The sequence below is a fragment of the Macrobrachium rosenbergii genome, chromosome 6 (assembly GCF_040412425.1).
Source record: "Macrobrachium rosenbergii isolate ZJJX-2024 chromosome 6, ASM4041242v1, whole genome shotgun sequence".
NCBI classification, from domain to species: domain Eukaryota; kingdom Metazoa; phylum Arthropoda; class Malacostraca; order Decapoda; family Palaemonidae; genus Macrobrachium; species Macrobrachium rosenbergii.
This window is the reverse complement of record NC_089746.1, coordinates 53,918,696-53,934,011: the sequence shown is the minus strand read 5'-3', so window position 1 is coordinate 53,934,011 and position 15,316 is coordinate 53,918,696. Positions and strand designations below refer to the sequence as shown.

Genomic DNA, 15,316 nt, shown 5'->3' with positions numbered 1-15,316 from the left:
TATGTACGGGGTTGTAGAATTAACATCCGATCCAAAGCTATTTCAGATGTGGCCAAGGTATACATGCAAGCACACACGTTTCTTTAACCAAATAAATTTAATTTGACCCTGGTTTTACAGTGCAGTAATAATTTTTTATCAGACCTAATTAGCTGTGCCGTAAATTAAAGCATGTTATTTAAAAGTAAATTTTAACTACCCTTAGGAAAAAATTAAGAGGAGTTTCATCTATACGACAAGCCTATCATATTGTTCACGTCTTTTTTATTGTATGGAAGGGTTTCCATGGGGGAATTTCGATAACTGGGAAAGTCCAGAATTTCGCCACGGGTTTTAATTTCCAGAAAAAAATGTATCTGGCCCGGAATTATCACACAAACACACACACAGAAGGGGGCGAGGGTAGGAAGTGGAAATGGTGGATGATCAGGGACTAGTTTTAGACCAGTTTGCCTTACTGGGATGAGTAGATAAGCACCGCACCATCTCTGCAGTAGTTATAATTTTTTCTGACTATTTCCTTTGCATTGCAGGATGAAGGCTCCCCTCCTCGCCGACATCAGACCACCATAAGCAGCAATAGCTGCAGCAGTAGTGTTGGTGGTACTTCCCTTAGCGAAAATAATGGCCTAGTGGGTCTACGAAATATTGGAAATACGGTAAGTCTAGTGAGGCAGCTGTAGAATGAATGAAATTCGTGAGCTTGGATGTAGGTCGTCTGGCATTTTTGATGCGAGTTGTTAAAGTTATTTATTTCATTGCGTTATGCTCACAGGAATTGTTTGTGTCCATTCAAGTTCTTTAATGAGTTATGGGTGAAATTCTTGTTCGTTTCCTAATGCTGCAGGATTATATTGAAAGATAATTCTCCTTGTAGAAGCACAAGACTGTTTGACGTAAAACCTCTAAAACATTGATGTTTATCCCTCTTAAAATAAACATGATTCAAGCTCTTAATTATGATGTATTGTAAAGTTATAAATAAATTGAGCACCCACGGTACACAAGGCATTCGCCACATGTTCACCAGACAATGTCCTTAGTCTGGATTCATCCAGAAATCGTTGTTTTTAAAAGTTGAGAGGATAATAATCAAGTTGTTCACCGTAACTTTCTTCGAAGCAGGATGAAACTGGTCAAGCGACCTCATACCACATCGGCTGGAGAAACTGCTTTTGTGTTTGTTTCTTCATATGATCATTGTTGTACATGATAACATATATGAATGTATAACTTTGTTCACTTTGGTTTTATGCACAACCTTCCTCAGGGATGATTCCCTCTCTGGTGGACCCTTGTAAGTTTTCAAAATAAGGTGCTTCTTATATTTTATAATTATTGTCTTTAGTGTTTTCTTGTCAGTATCGTAGCTTCTGCAGAATAGGAGTCTAGTTTTTTATGTGTATAGTCCTGATTATTAATTTAAGAAAAGAAAAGCTTTCGTAAACGGACTTCGTGGGACAGAAAGATAATCCGTCTACCGTACAGTACAGATTCGTGTCCAATCCATACACGCTAGAAATAAAATATGCACTTGACGTTATTTTGCCATTCAGATAACAACCGTCGTCAGTTTAGGGTTTTATGACGTAACCATCCCTATGGTAAGGGTTTTGTAATCAAATGTAGGCCAGGAGATCCATAGGATTACGCGTTCATAGCTTTTTTGTCAAACGAGTGGAGTGTCACACAAGGGCAACTGTCTTTGGAACATTTTCAGTGTTATTACATGACGGTTGGCTGTATCCCGTATTGTATTGTTTACCATCTAGTAACTTAATAAAACTTATCATTTGATAACAACACTATCATAAAACTTTTATCGTTTGATAATGACAGTATGATTTTTCTTTATCAAGAACTGCACCCTTGTACAGTATTTACCATATACAATACATTCTTGATTTAGGAAAGCTACCTGATGCTTATTCCAGGCTTATATAATGTGTACATTACAGCGCCGGTAAAAAGTAGAAGTACAGTCAGATCAGAGAAAAAGTTGCATGCTGCTCTCATTACTAGCTGAGGTTTATATAGTACTATATTTATAATATAAACTTTTGTGCGTTTAAATCCCAGGTCCTTTCTTAACCTGTGATATACACTTTTCATATAGTATTTGTCATTAAATATTTTTTTTTTTTTATTCTTTTTTTAGAAATTATTTGTAAATGGAGGTGAAACAGAAGTACTGATAATACCCTTCAGCATTGATCTTGAATGTTTGATAATTATAGTTTTTTAGGAATATGGTGTAACCAGGCAACATAGTGGCATGGATGTACTATCAACACTTACAGAATCATTGGTAAAACTATTGAATTCAGGATACTTGATTATTGATTGTGATGAAATCATAATTTTTTAAACAGTAGCAACATCAAAACTGAGATGCCCAACTTCTTTATGGTTTTAAAGTCTAATTAAAGGTATTTATCCATTTTAATATAAGCTAATACATGCTAATTTCTCACATTCAGAAGTTTTAAAATAAGTCATAATTCTTAATAAGAAGGTTGTCACCATCCATTTATAAATACTAATTCTAAATCTCTTAAGTTGATCATCACTGCTTAACATGCTTCCATCCTGTTTATTTCTAATAATTTACTAAAGGAATATGTCAGACTCTATTTCAACAACCAACTTGACATATAAAGGGCACTTTCCCTGACATTCAAGAGGTTTTATTTAGATATTCCATAAATGTTATCAGCTTATATACAAAGACACGAACTAATTGTGCATTATATTAAATGTTTTAGATTGCTTGAATCTTAAATTACTGATGTTTGTTCATTCTTCTCTGAACTTTAGGCTATAATATTTGTTATTAATAAGCAAAACACTTATTTTATTTTTATTTTTTAATGAAAATTTACTTTTCAGTGTTTCATGAACAGTGTTACGCAGTGTTTAAGTAATACACGTTGTCTTCTTGAGTATTTGGTGCAAGATGGGTACTCGTCAGATATCAATACAACAATATCTACAATGAAAGGCGACCTTATTCGAGGTTAGTCATGCTCCTCTTGTCTTCACTGAAGAATGACCATTTAGTATTCATGCTTAGTAGAGTTATTATGTGCAGCTCTGAATCCATCCAGATAGGGTACTGTATTTGGCATTTGAAAGTAGTCTAGAAGTGGAATGTTTTGTATTCAAAATTGAATATATTATCCTTCTCTTTCTCTCTCTCTCTATCTGTATATATTTAAAACAGAATGATTGCAAATAATATTATTGGAAAGGTACGGTTATGTTTGTCGTAAACAAAATTTTATGGAAAAGATAATTTGGTTTATCCCCCATATTTTATTCATGATAGCTTTCAAGCACATTTGGTTTTTGTTATTTTTAGATACTGTACAGTTCAGCTGCATTCTGTATATTCTGTACCCTCAAACAAAGAATAACCAACTAAGCCACCTATTGTAAAGAACTGGTGGCTATTAAGAGATGTTGGTGAGCATATTTAGCAAATTAGTCTTTTACAGGGCAAACATCTATGTTGTATATATTTACTAAAATGATAAACTGTTTTAAAGTTTTGTACCTCCATATGTCAGTTAGCTTACACTATATATTGCAAGCAAAGCACCATACCTGATTTTGTACAACTCAGTCTTGTTACTCCAGACTGTATTTTATTAACTGTTGCTTTCAGAGTCCCTATAACTAAAGCGGTTTGATACCAGATTTCCAATTATTATATTATCTTGTAAAATACCATTGCACAAAAGATTCAAACTCATATTGAAAGTATTTTCACAGTAACACTGTATGGTAAATAATTAGGATTTTCCCAACAACTATCATTTCAGCCTTTGCCAATCTTCTTACCGATATGTGGAATGAGGGCAGTGACAGCAGTCGTGCCCTAAATACGGGACCATTCAAATCTCAGATTCAGAGATTTGCTCCAGCATTCTCAGGGTACCAACAGCATGATGCTCAGGAATTCTTGCGAAAGCTGCTTGAGGGTCTTCATGAAGATGTTAATCGTGTCATATTGAAACCAAAGCCCATTACAGAGGATATTGATGATGAATTAGAGTGAGTATGCTATGCGGTTACTGACTACACAAAGTAGAAGCAGTGTTTGTCAGTGTGTATGGAGATATAAAGATGTAATAAGGGTTAACTTTGAAAAGTAGCACTATGCACAGTACTGTTTATGAATAATAGCTGTTCTGAGGTGTGTAAGCTGTAATAGGTAGGAGAGACTGAAAGTTATTTGCAGCTTCGATTATTTCTTGTAATTATAGGCTATAAATAATATTTGCTCATTTGAGGTTATAATATTTTCTGTTTTCTACTACAGTGACAACCAAAAAGCCATGGAGTCATGGAAGCGTTATTTACGATATGATGACAGCAAAATTGTCGACATGTTTGTTGGGCAGTTGAAATCCTGTTTGCAGTGTTCTGTTTGTGGTCATTGTTCTGTGACCTTTGACCCATTTTGGGATCTCAGTTTACCTATTCCTAGCAAGTCAGGCCAAGTCAGATTGTCACAGTGCCTTGATCTCTTTACCAAAGAGGAGGTCCTTGATGGAGATGAAAGACCCGTAAGTATATGAACCATTTTGTGTATGAGGTCATGTATACTTGATGTGAATGTCAATGCAGTTTTTGTTCATTAACAAAAGAAAACTCATTAGTTTGCTGAATAAGGTTTGACAATATTTGGTCTAACTGTCAGTGCTGTTTGAACACTTTGTATTGTGCATTGGAAATGCAAAATACTGTCTTTAACAAAGTATTTTCTGTTTTGCAGACCTGTTCAAAGTGTAAGGAAAGAAGAAAAATGACAAAGTCATTCAGCATTCAGAAGTTCCCCAAAGTTTTAGTCTTACGTATCCTTTTATATATCTAAAGGTTTAAGTAACATTTTAGTGTTTAATGTGCATTTAGTTGGTAAAAGAGTAACTATTATTTATTTATTTTTTTCTTGAGGACCACAGTACTCATATGTATCCAATCTTGCATCACATCAGTTTCTTGTTTTTATATTGTGGTTTATCCAAAGTATCTCATAAAATCCTGGTGAATGCTTGAAGAAATTGTGCAAAATATTCTGGACTTGAAAGTGAAAAAAAAAAAAAAATAAATAAATAAATATATATATATATATATATATATATATATATATATATATATATATATATATATATATATATATATATATATATATAATAAATTTTCAGATTAAGTAATGAACAAAAGTTCCAGTTTTTTTTTTTTTTTTTTTTCTGAAGTTTAGACTAATCTAATTAACACTGAAATTTCCATAATTTTAATAATGATCAGTAGTTTTCAAGAATCACAACTACTAATAAGAAAGTTGAAGTAAGTTGTTTTTAAAGTTATTAGTTATAATTTAAAAAAAAATGTTTTTGAACGAGTCATCAGATTCGATTTGTGAAATTGTTAGGAAACAGCAACTAACAGGGAAGTTGGCCTAACTGCCCCTTCATGCATTCCAGCCATGGCTTCCAAATGAGTTACATGGCTAACTTTAATAAATAAATGAAATATAAACAAACAGTGAATTGGCATATAACTTGAATGTAAGGAATAAACAGTGAGTCAAAGTATAACAACTATTTCTTGAAAGTAGACTTTCAGAGTTTATATATGGTAACAAAATGGAGTGTTCAGGTACTACATTTGTAGTCATGCTTGATGTGGTATCTTGAGAGGTGATGCCAGCTACCTGACCTTAGCATTAAATGAATAATCTGTTTCATGCCTAATTTATTTTAAGTGTTTAGCCACATTAGAAATTATCAGTAGTAAGTATCATTTATTCCATACACTAACACTAATTAAAAAATAGATGATAAGTCAAAGAAAGAAAGAAGCACTAAAAATTATACTGTATAAGCATATGTTTTTTATTTTGAATATTTGAAATAGGAAATTACCAGTACATATAGCTAATATTTGTTATAAGTAATCAGAAAAGAAAAGAACATGTCTGCCAGAGTATGGTTTTTGCTGTAGCCACTAAGGATAGGAGGGCAAAGACAAATGATTTCATGGCAGGAACCAGCTTAGTTGTTAATAAACCCAAGATCCTCTTAATTGGTAGCAGAACTCCAACCACACACTCAGTTGCATGCTCTTTCAGTTTTTTTTTTTCACTAAGGGAGTTGCTTGCACTTTCTATCTTGTTCACTTTCTCTTTGTCACCACTTTTGCATATTTGTAGGTCATGACAACAAACTCTCTAATAAATATGTAATAGTTGATTGTAACGTATAATTTAAATACTTCTCTTCATTTTTCTGGGGAGGTTTCTCTTTTATTTTTGGGGGAAGGTGTCTCTCTCTCCCTTTAGTTGTAAACTTGGGTTGACCTCTGGAGGCAGTGTAAGTTGAAACACCCTTGAAAACAGGCCTTAGAATTTAAATAGCTCTATTCTAGAACAGGTGTTTCAACTGATCTACCCACCAAAGAGGTCAACTCAGGTGCGCACCACAACACAAGAAGGGTAATAAACTTTTCTAATCCTAACAAAATTGTAATTGCACTTGTATACTGTATTGAATAACCGAGTCCCCGACTTTTATTAGTGATGAGGGTTGAGGCAGTGTCAACAATATATGTCTTAGGTTTAAAAATATATATCTATTAGGATTCTAATTTTCAAATTTAAGTGTCTCTTCTATCAGGGGAGTTCCCAATTCTGTACTTTCTGTAGTAATTAAAAACAGGGGCTACAAAATCATAGGTTTATGGCAACAAATGCTTTCATAAAATAAGTAAAATTTTAAATCAGTTTTCTTAGAGAGCACTTTGTTCAGTTCTCAGTAATAGGTAGGCAATAGCAAGCTTTATTTAATATGAATGAAAGAAACCTAGGATATTGGATTAATTGTGCTAAATTAATGTGGGGTGACTTTGTACGGTTTAGTCAAGGTGGTTAGGTAAAGTATTGTCTCTTACAAGAAATACCAGGTCAGGGGGGAAAGACATGCATGTTTTATGGGAGAACTGTAAGGGATTTAGCAGTCTTTTCTCTTCATTTCACTGAAGATACTGTATACCTGTATTCCTTTTACCTTCAGTTTGTTTATCCTATAATCTCAAAATTAACATGGTCAAAGCATCCCTGTGAATACAGGGGGTTTACTGTACTACATACAAACCTGAGTGTGGGGAAAAAATATTCGAAAAACTGTTAATTGTACTCTTGATGAACATTAATGGGGCTCAAAATTTTCTTCCTTTGACATATTCATTGCTTAAAATCCAATTGCTACTTAAAATCTACCGTAATTGCTGTTTCATCCAGATCACCAAGTTGTTACTCATTCTCAGTAATAGAAAGAATGAATGAATAAAGTACAGTACAGTAATACAATTTTTCATGGGGTATTTTTTTAACATAAAAGTAGATTTTTAATTGATATACAGTAGTACTGTAAAAATTGATACAGTACTATAAGAAAACGATATTTGATGCTACTCTCCAGGCTGCTGACATGATTTTAGAAGTTGTATAGTGATGGCACGTAGTGTTTTTAAATAAACATTAAATAATTTCTGCATCCTCTCAGACTCTTAATATTTAGGTTCCTTATAAACACACAATCACTCATATTTTAGGCTCCTTATAAACACACAATCACTCATCAAAAATTTGTTCAAGATGAGAGACATTTTGGGATTGTGACCTTGAGAGAATAAGTGATTACTCAACTTCAGAAACATCACTGAACACTACAGAACTCTACTAAAACACTATAACAAGTAACGAGTTCCAGGTAAAATAGAGGTACTTTGGTTGAATGGACTACTAAATAAGTATTGTTTAGAGTACTGTACAAAGTATACTATATTTATAAAATTCAAATGAGGAAGTGGGAAGATGATCATAATCAAGGTCATTGTTACCCTACAAATGTTTTATGAGAACTTTAACAAAGCAGGCCTTTAACTTTCTTTACTTATAAATCAATATATAAGTGCACAGTATTTTGTTTAAAGCTCCTCCTCTGTTCCTACAGGGACACAAACACTAAGCCTTTCATATTTGGAATATTCTTCTGCACATTTACTGGACTGGCCATGTACTGACTGACTCCTGGGATTGGGTTTTGGTTTTGGCTGTACCATTCTCATTAAGTTTGCAGTGTGTTTAAAATGACATATATTTGGAACAGTTGAGAGTCTTGATGGTGGATGTTTGGTACACCACCATCGTGACTTACGTTTCAGCTAAAGACGAGTGGTGTTTGATACTTTACATCCTTTAGCAGTGCAGGTGCTTGAGTGGACAGTTTGCTGCCATCAGGTTGGCTACATTATGCATTTTGCACAGCAGGATATTTTTGCCATTCAACTCAATTGTTAGTGTCTAAGTCCAGGGGCATTTTAGTCCCTACTTTCATGAATAGCAAAAATGCTTGGAGTATTAGGGTTACCAGCTTGGTGGGTAGAGACTAGTTACAGATAACTTTAGTTTTCAGTTTTCTTTTTCAGTTCTCTGAGCGGTGATGGAACCTTAAGTTTCATCATTGTGTTCATTGTTCTTTTTCCCCTAACTTCTTTGAGGAGTGATCTACAGTGTTTATTCCTCCTTTGCATGACACTGGCCTCTGGCAGAGGGGTTTTCCAGTCTGCTGTTTCTCCGGTTGAAGCACAGCGAGAGTGACTTAGCTTTCTTCCCTTGTCAGCCTATTGTTTTCCTTTCTCACTGAGCAGTGCTATTCCTGCAACTTTAGACTTGAATTCTCAGTGGCTCCTGAGATTGACTTTTCTCCCAGGGTAGCAAAGGATTATATTTAAGTACCTTTTAGTTTTTCGGCAAACGTACTTTGAGGGCGGGAACATCTATAATTAGTATCATAAAAAGGGGAATTTCTCTATATGGAGCTTGTACCCAGGTCGCAGACCTTTTACGTATGTTGAGTGAGTCGCTGTCATTGTGTGACGTAAAGGCTAGGGTTTACCTTGACAGTCTTTAGCCCTCTCTTCGGTAGAGTTGTCTGGTGAACAGTATCTATCTTTTGGATACTGCGAGGTATTTCTGTTGTTGGATTTAGCTTTACCCTTGGCCTGTTCTTTATTGGCCTCAGTGTATGACTGAGGAAGTTTTTTGGCTTGCTGCATCTCATTTGGGTTTTGGTAGGGTGGAGACCACTCTCATCCATTGTTCCCCACTAGGAATGGTAGCTTAAATCGTGTCCCTTATGATGAGAGATTGAGTTTCCTCATTCTTCCCTCTGAATCTAAGGTGGAGATCTGGATGAGATACTGCTCTGCTTACCGGTGCTTTTCAGTACTACCTTAAGCTATCCACGCTTAGGGTTTGGAGTGCTTTCTTCTTTCATTAATACTAATAAGCACTAGGAAGAGTTTTCTAGGAACCCTTTTTTTGGCTTTGTCTCTCTTGTTCTATGTCCAAGAATTCGTGACCATGATGCGAATTCCTCAGGTCCAAACCCAAGGTTTGAGTTTCTTGATTCTCTCCCTTCAATAATTCGTTGGTGGAGAACCAGATAAAATGTTGCTATGACTGGTTCATACTGTAAATGTTGCTTGAGAAGAGAAAAAAAAATCTCAGATCAGAGTGCAAGGGCCTTTTCATGATTATAGGATATTGCAAGAAGCAGGTATTCAAACACCATTTCCTTCTTGCTGCAATTGGTACTCTCCAAAGCCTACTATTCCCCCTGCCCATGAGCTCGCCATTAGGGGCATTGGGCCCTCTCTGGCCTTTCAGAAGAACTCACTCCAACAGGTAGTGAGGGCAGCAGTCAAGCACCATCATCACAAAGGCTGTCAAACATCGGTTTCTCTGCTGCATGGAGGGAGACTAGGGTTCTTTGGGATTAGTCCAATGTGATTCTGGTCCCTAACATGCAGAGCAGAGGTAGAGGGAGGCACTGCCCCACCCTCTGGGGCAGTTTTAGTATGGCAGCACTGTCGTACCCTCTGGGTCAGTGCCAACAGTGACACCAATGCCGTTTTTCTACAAGGCAACTCTCCGATGCTCAGCCCTACTTGCAGACGCTATTTCCCTCCTAAGTTGAGAGTCTGCATATATGAAAGGCATAGTGTTTGCATCTCCAAAGGAACAAATACAAATTTTTAAAGTAATTTGCATTTTTCCAAGGTATACCAACGATAGCTTTTCATAATGGAGGCAACCCACCTCGGCCAACCTGCTAGTTTTTTCCTTTCAGTTTTCCATTCTTAATATAGGCCAAAAGGACAGTGGGTAACATTGGTTGGGTGAGAATGGGCAAACCACCTTTGCAATCTCCACCATTGTTTAGTCAGTGCACGGCCAGTATAGTGCATGTGCGAAAGGACAGATATATGAAAGGCTATGGTTTGTATACCTAGGAAAAATACAAATACTTAAAAAATTTTACCACCTTAACATTATTCATGAGTGAGTAACTTCAAAGTTTATTAAATTTTTGTCTTTTAAATATTCCTTGATCAAGAAATATAACACATCAATTAAAATATAATAATAATAATATCCAATATGTTTACATATATTTTCCTTAACTAACATCTTCAGATCTTAAACGCTTTTCACCTTTGGAACGATGGCGTGGGAAATTGTCATGTACTGTTGAATTCCCATTGGAAAATCTTGACCTTTCAAAGTTTGCTTCAAGTTCTACTACTTCACCTTCGTACAATTTGATAGGGGTTGCCAATCATTCAGGAACTACATATTCTGGCCATTACACTGCCTATTGTAAACATCCCTACTCAGGTGCCTGGCATGAGTACAATGATTCAAGGTAAGATATTAAGTATTTCTTGTGCAATTATAAAGCCAGATATTTATTTTAGTGCAATTATTTACAACAACTGTACTTGTATTTTTTACCTACCTTGCCACTAAATCTTGTTCCTAAACGAGTACAAACCCTTGGTCGTTATGTATGGAAATACCTTCAGCACAGCTGGAAACTGGCTATTCAATTTGTTAGGTAGTTAACTACTGGCGGTAAGGTGGGTAGCCCACACTTCCTCCTGACAATACATCCACTTACCTTCTGTGCATCGGACAGTTCGCATGCTTCACGCTCGCCAAACTGTTTTTGTGCATCACCGATCATGGTTTTTCTGTGATCTTTCTTTGTGTATTTGATTATATCTTTGTGTTTTGTGCTGCATAAGTTATGCAAATCCACGGCTCATTACAGCCTAAGGGGGGAAGCCTCACGTCATGTGTTTTTACCCTGGCATAGTTATGCATTGGACAGTTCCATGCTTCACGCTCGCCACACTGTTTTTGTGCATCACCGATCATGGTTTTTCTGTGATCTTTCTTTGTGTATTTGATTATATCTTTGTGTTTTGTGCTGCATAAGTTATGCAAATCCATGGCTCATTACAGCCTAAGGGGGGAAGCCTCACGTCATGTGTTTTTACCCTGGCATAGTTAATGTCCCATTCGAACACTTCCTCTCCCCCATCAAGATTGATCCTCACTCTACAGTATATGCACATTCACTGCCACCGGCATGAGTGCAACCAGGCTAGCCCTTGTGACAAGTGCCGTGCTTGGCTGTTGGAGCAATGGGTGCAGTTCACCAAGAAGAGGAAATACAAGAGGAAGGCTTCCCGTATGTCGTCGGGGGGTTACACGCCCCTGGTGACACCAAGGGTTACCGATCCTTCCTTCCTTCTGGTGGAACTGCCTCTCGTTGCTACTCCCTCTCATACCCTTATTGCTCCGACAGTAGAGTTCCCTGGGGGTGGGGGTGGATGATCCCCCTCAGAATGAAGGGAGACAGCCTCCTGTAACCCAACTTTTGCAGGTTTGGAGGAGATGCAGCGCACATTGGGGAAACTTGGGAGCTTTGACCCTCCCTAGGTATCTCTGGGGTTGATCTCCCCCACGAGTGATGGCTCCCCGGAGGTACCTAGGGAGGGCCAGAGCTCCCCAAGTTTCTCCAATGTGTGCTGCATCTCCTCCAAACCTGCCTACGTTGGGCTGGATGAGGTAGACTCTATCGTTGGAGCATTAGGAGTAACTTCTCATGAAGTAGCAGTGAGAGGCAGCTCCACCAGAAGAAGAAAGGAACTAGAAGGATTGGTAACCCTGTGTCACTGGGGGTGTGTAACCCTCCATCGACAAGCGGGAAGCCTTCCTCTTTAATTTCCTCTTCTTGGCAAACTGTACCCATTGCTCCGACACTTGTCACAAGGGCTAGACTGGTTGAACTCATGCCGGTGGCAATTAGTGCACAAAAAGTGAGGATCGATCTCGTTAAGGGAGAGGAAGCATTTGCAAGAGACATTACCTATGCCTGGGCAAAAGCACATGGTGCGAGGCTGCACCCCCTAGGCTGTAACAAGTCATGGCTTTGCATAACTTATGCAACACAAAAAGATATAATCAAATATCCGTGTCCTGAGGAAAAGGACCCTCAAGTCCTTCCAGGTCACAGTCCTCCCGGGCTACTCTCTCAGCAGAAGAGACTTTTGACAGAACCCCTGATCCTCTCACCACCACTCGAGCATACAGTAGGTCCGATCCTAAAACCGAACTGGGAATGGAAGCACTTGTGAGTAGGCTGGGATGGAAATGCGAACAATCCCAATATAACCCAATATAACCCCAGGAGGTTGAAGGGGCAGGTGAGAGGGGCCTACCACCCTTCATGGACTGCCAGAGGCCGTAGTCCTGACAGGAGAGGAAGGCTGTGAACAGTCATCAACCCGCTGTAACAATGGCTGCATGGGTCTGGGAGAGCAAACCCATTCATGTGAATGTGCACAGGGCTGACCCGGGGAGAGAGCACTTGTTCACGCGAACGTGCATGAGGGCTGTCTCAGGGAGAGCGATCGTGCACACATGGACATTAACGTGGTCTATCCTGATGACGTGCTGGAGTCTTCTTTGAGGCCGTGGCCTCTACAGGTGAAGAAGACTGAGTGGGAGGCCTCATTGCTTTCCCAGGTGAGTGGGCATGTGAGCCAGCTTCGCCTTTTCTGGACCCTTGCACTGTTTCCTTGTGGGAATGCGCAGGTGGTGAGGCAGCACCTGCACACTCTTGTTTGGAAGTGCCACAGTCTGTGGTTGTGGACGGGGTCCCACAGACTCCTGTGACATTGGCCTGTGCGTACAGTCCATGCCCACAGACCTTGGCACTTCCAAATGAGAGTGTTTGAGCCCTCAGGATGCTGGCGCTGCCCCACCCCCTGCACGTTTCCACAAGGGCCTCAAAAAAGATTCCAGCATGTCATCAGGATAGCCCACGTTCACGCCCATGTGTGCACGATTGCTCTCCCAGGTCAGGCCATAAACATTCGCGTGAATGAGTTCACCCTCCCAGACTCACGCAGCTGTTGTTACCTTAAGTTGACGACTGCTCACAGCCTTCCTCTCCTGCCTGTCAGGGCTTCGGCCTCTGGCGGGTCTGTGAAGGGTGCCAGGCCCCTCTCACCTGTCAAGTGCTTATACTTTTGTTTCTGGGCATGAGAACTCACTTCGTTCTGGCCATTCTTACAAGATACTTCCCCCTCCTCAGAAGCGTTTCTACTTGCCCTCTGAAGTGCCACTGCCAACCAAACAGGTTAACCTGGTTCTGGTTCGCTTAGGCCCAGGTCTGTCGCTGGACCAGGTTTGTGCAGGGGTCAGTGGCACTGGAATTGACTGCCATAGCAGCATTCCTGGCAGTCTCTTGGTTGGATCGTTGGACTTTGTCCGTGTCCAGGATAGCTTCCTCGTTGTCTATGGGGTCGAGAAACGCTGAGGAGGAAGCTGCCTTCAAAAGATTTATGCTATCTGAAGGCAGGGCCATTTCTTAATTAGCATACCAGACAGCAAAACCTGTGGGCGAATTTGGTGTTGAAGAGGAGAGATGTGGTCCTGACTCAAATCTCCAAGTACATTGGCCCTGAGTCTGCTTTGGCCTTGAGGAATGGACCATTGCAGGGTTCCACCTCTCTCTTCCCTAGAGAGCAAGTGAATTCCATGGTAGACAGACAGAGAGCTGATAATAATGACCGTCTGGTCCACCAGGCAGTGGGAAAGACCTCCGGGTCTTCACGTGCCACTGCAGCCCGACCTCAGGCTGGCACTTCTTTACAAGTCCTGTACTTCGAAGGGGCCCTGTAGGAATACTGAGCCGCCTTCTGCTCCCACCAGGAAGGGTGCGCAGCAGCGCCCCTTTCAACCCCCTTCCCAGGCTGGGAGAGGGGGCAAGGGTAAGAGGAAGGGAGGAGGATGCTATGGGCAGCGTACCTCCCCTACATAATGCCAACAGATGGGGGTTACCTGTTGAGCCATTGGGCACAACCTCCTTTCCCAGCCACACGTCTAGAGGTTCCACCAGTCCATTGAGTCCTTATCTCTTCACAGCTGGAGACTATCCAGCATCTCTTTTCTGCAGCTGTCTACCAGGGGAAATGGGCTGTCTTCTGTGGTTGGTGTCGTAGACGAGGTATCTCTGCGGTCGGAGCCACCATTCAGCAGGTAGTGAACTTTCTAGTCTTCCTTTGCTGAGAGAAGCTTTTGTCCGTCTCAGCTGTTAAGGGCACCATACAAGCCCCTACGAGAGTCATCGGACAGGGATCTGACCCTCAAAACTGTCTTTTTGCTTGCCTTGGCCTTGTTGAAGAGAGTAGGTGAACTTCATGGTCTTTCATTTGCTGTTTAAGCACTTCAGGGGATGGGGCTCTGTCTCGCTCAAATTTGTCCCAAAATTCATATCGAAGACTTGGAATCTGTTGGTCCCTGACACCACATTTGAGTCCTTCTCAATCCCCTCCCTAGAGGACTTTGCTAGTAATAATCCAGACAAGATGCTGCTGTGTCCAGTTAGAGTGCTGCAGTACTACCTTTAGAGGAATTGACAGCTCAGGCGTGGGTGTCGACAACTCTTCGTTGATACTGGCTCAACCAAGAAAGAACTGTCCAAGAACACCATTTCTTTCTGGCCTCATGAGACGATCAAACAGCATACTCTACATTTGGCGAAGTGCGTGACGGTACGTTCCGAGCCAGAGCTCACGAGGTCATGGGCATTGGTCCATCCCTTATATTCAGGAAGAACCTGTTGGTTCATCAGGTACTAAGGTTGGAGTGTGGTTATGACAGACTACATTCACCTTCTCCTATCTGTGGGATGCTGCCCATAGGTCCTTGGACACCTTTTCCTTGGGTCCTGTGGTGGCTGCTCAGCAAGTTGTGTAGCTTATCCAGTTCCCTTAGTGGGACAGGTAGCATCTTGCCTAAGGTGTATGGTTGCAAAGAGAAGGAGTGTGTGTGTGTGTGTGTGACTGGCCTCCTCTCTATCTCTTTTATACCCCTACTCTCCTTGTGGAC

At 39.9% G+C, this 15,316-nt stretch overlaps 1 protein-coding gene across 2 annotated transcripts in view; it reads left to right on the top strand.

The window, feature by feature from the left end:
* The window catches only part of LOC136839562 (ubiquitin carboxyl-terminal hydrolase 2-like), a 181,478-nt gene that overhangs the window by 162,400 nt on the left and 3,762 nt on the right, over positions 1 to 15,316 (top strand). For both annotated transcript variants that reach the window (XM_067105815.1, XM_067105814.1), the window contains 6 exons: positions 534 to 659; positions 2,890 to 3,016; positions 3,825 to 4,056; positions 4,325 to 4,571; positions 4,781 to 4,859; positions 10,547 to 10,775. In XM_067105815.1, coding sequence (XP_066961916.1) covers positions 534 to 659; positions 2,890 to 3,016; positions 3,825 to 4,056; positions 4,325 to 4,571; positions 4,781 to 4,859; positions 10,547 to 10,775 — 1,040 coding nt within the window. The remainder of the gene's footprint in view (positions 1 to 533; positions 660 to 2,889; positions 3,017 to 3,824; positions 4,057 to 4,324; positions 4,572 to 4,780; positions 4,860 to 10,546; positions 10,776 to 15,316) is intronic.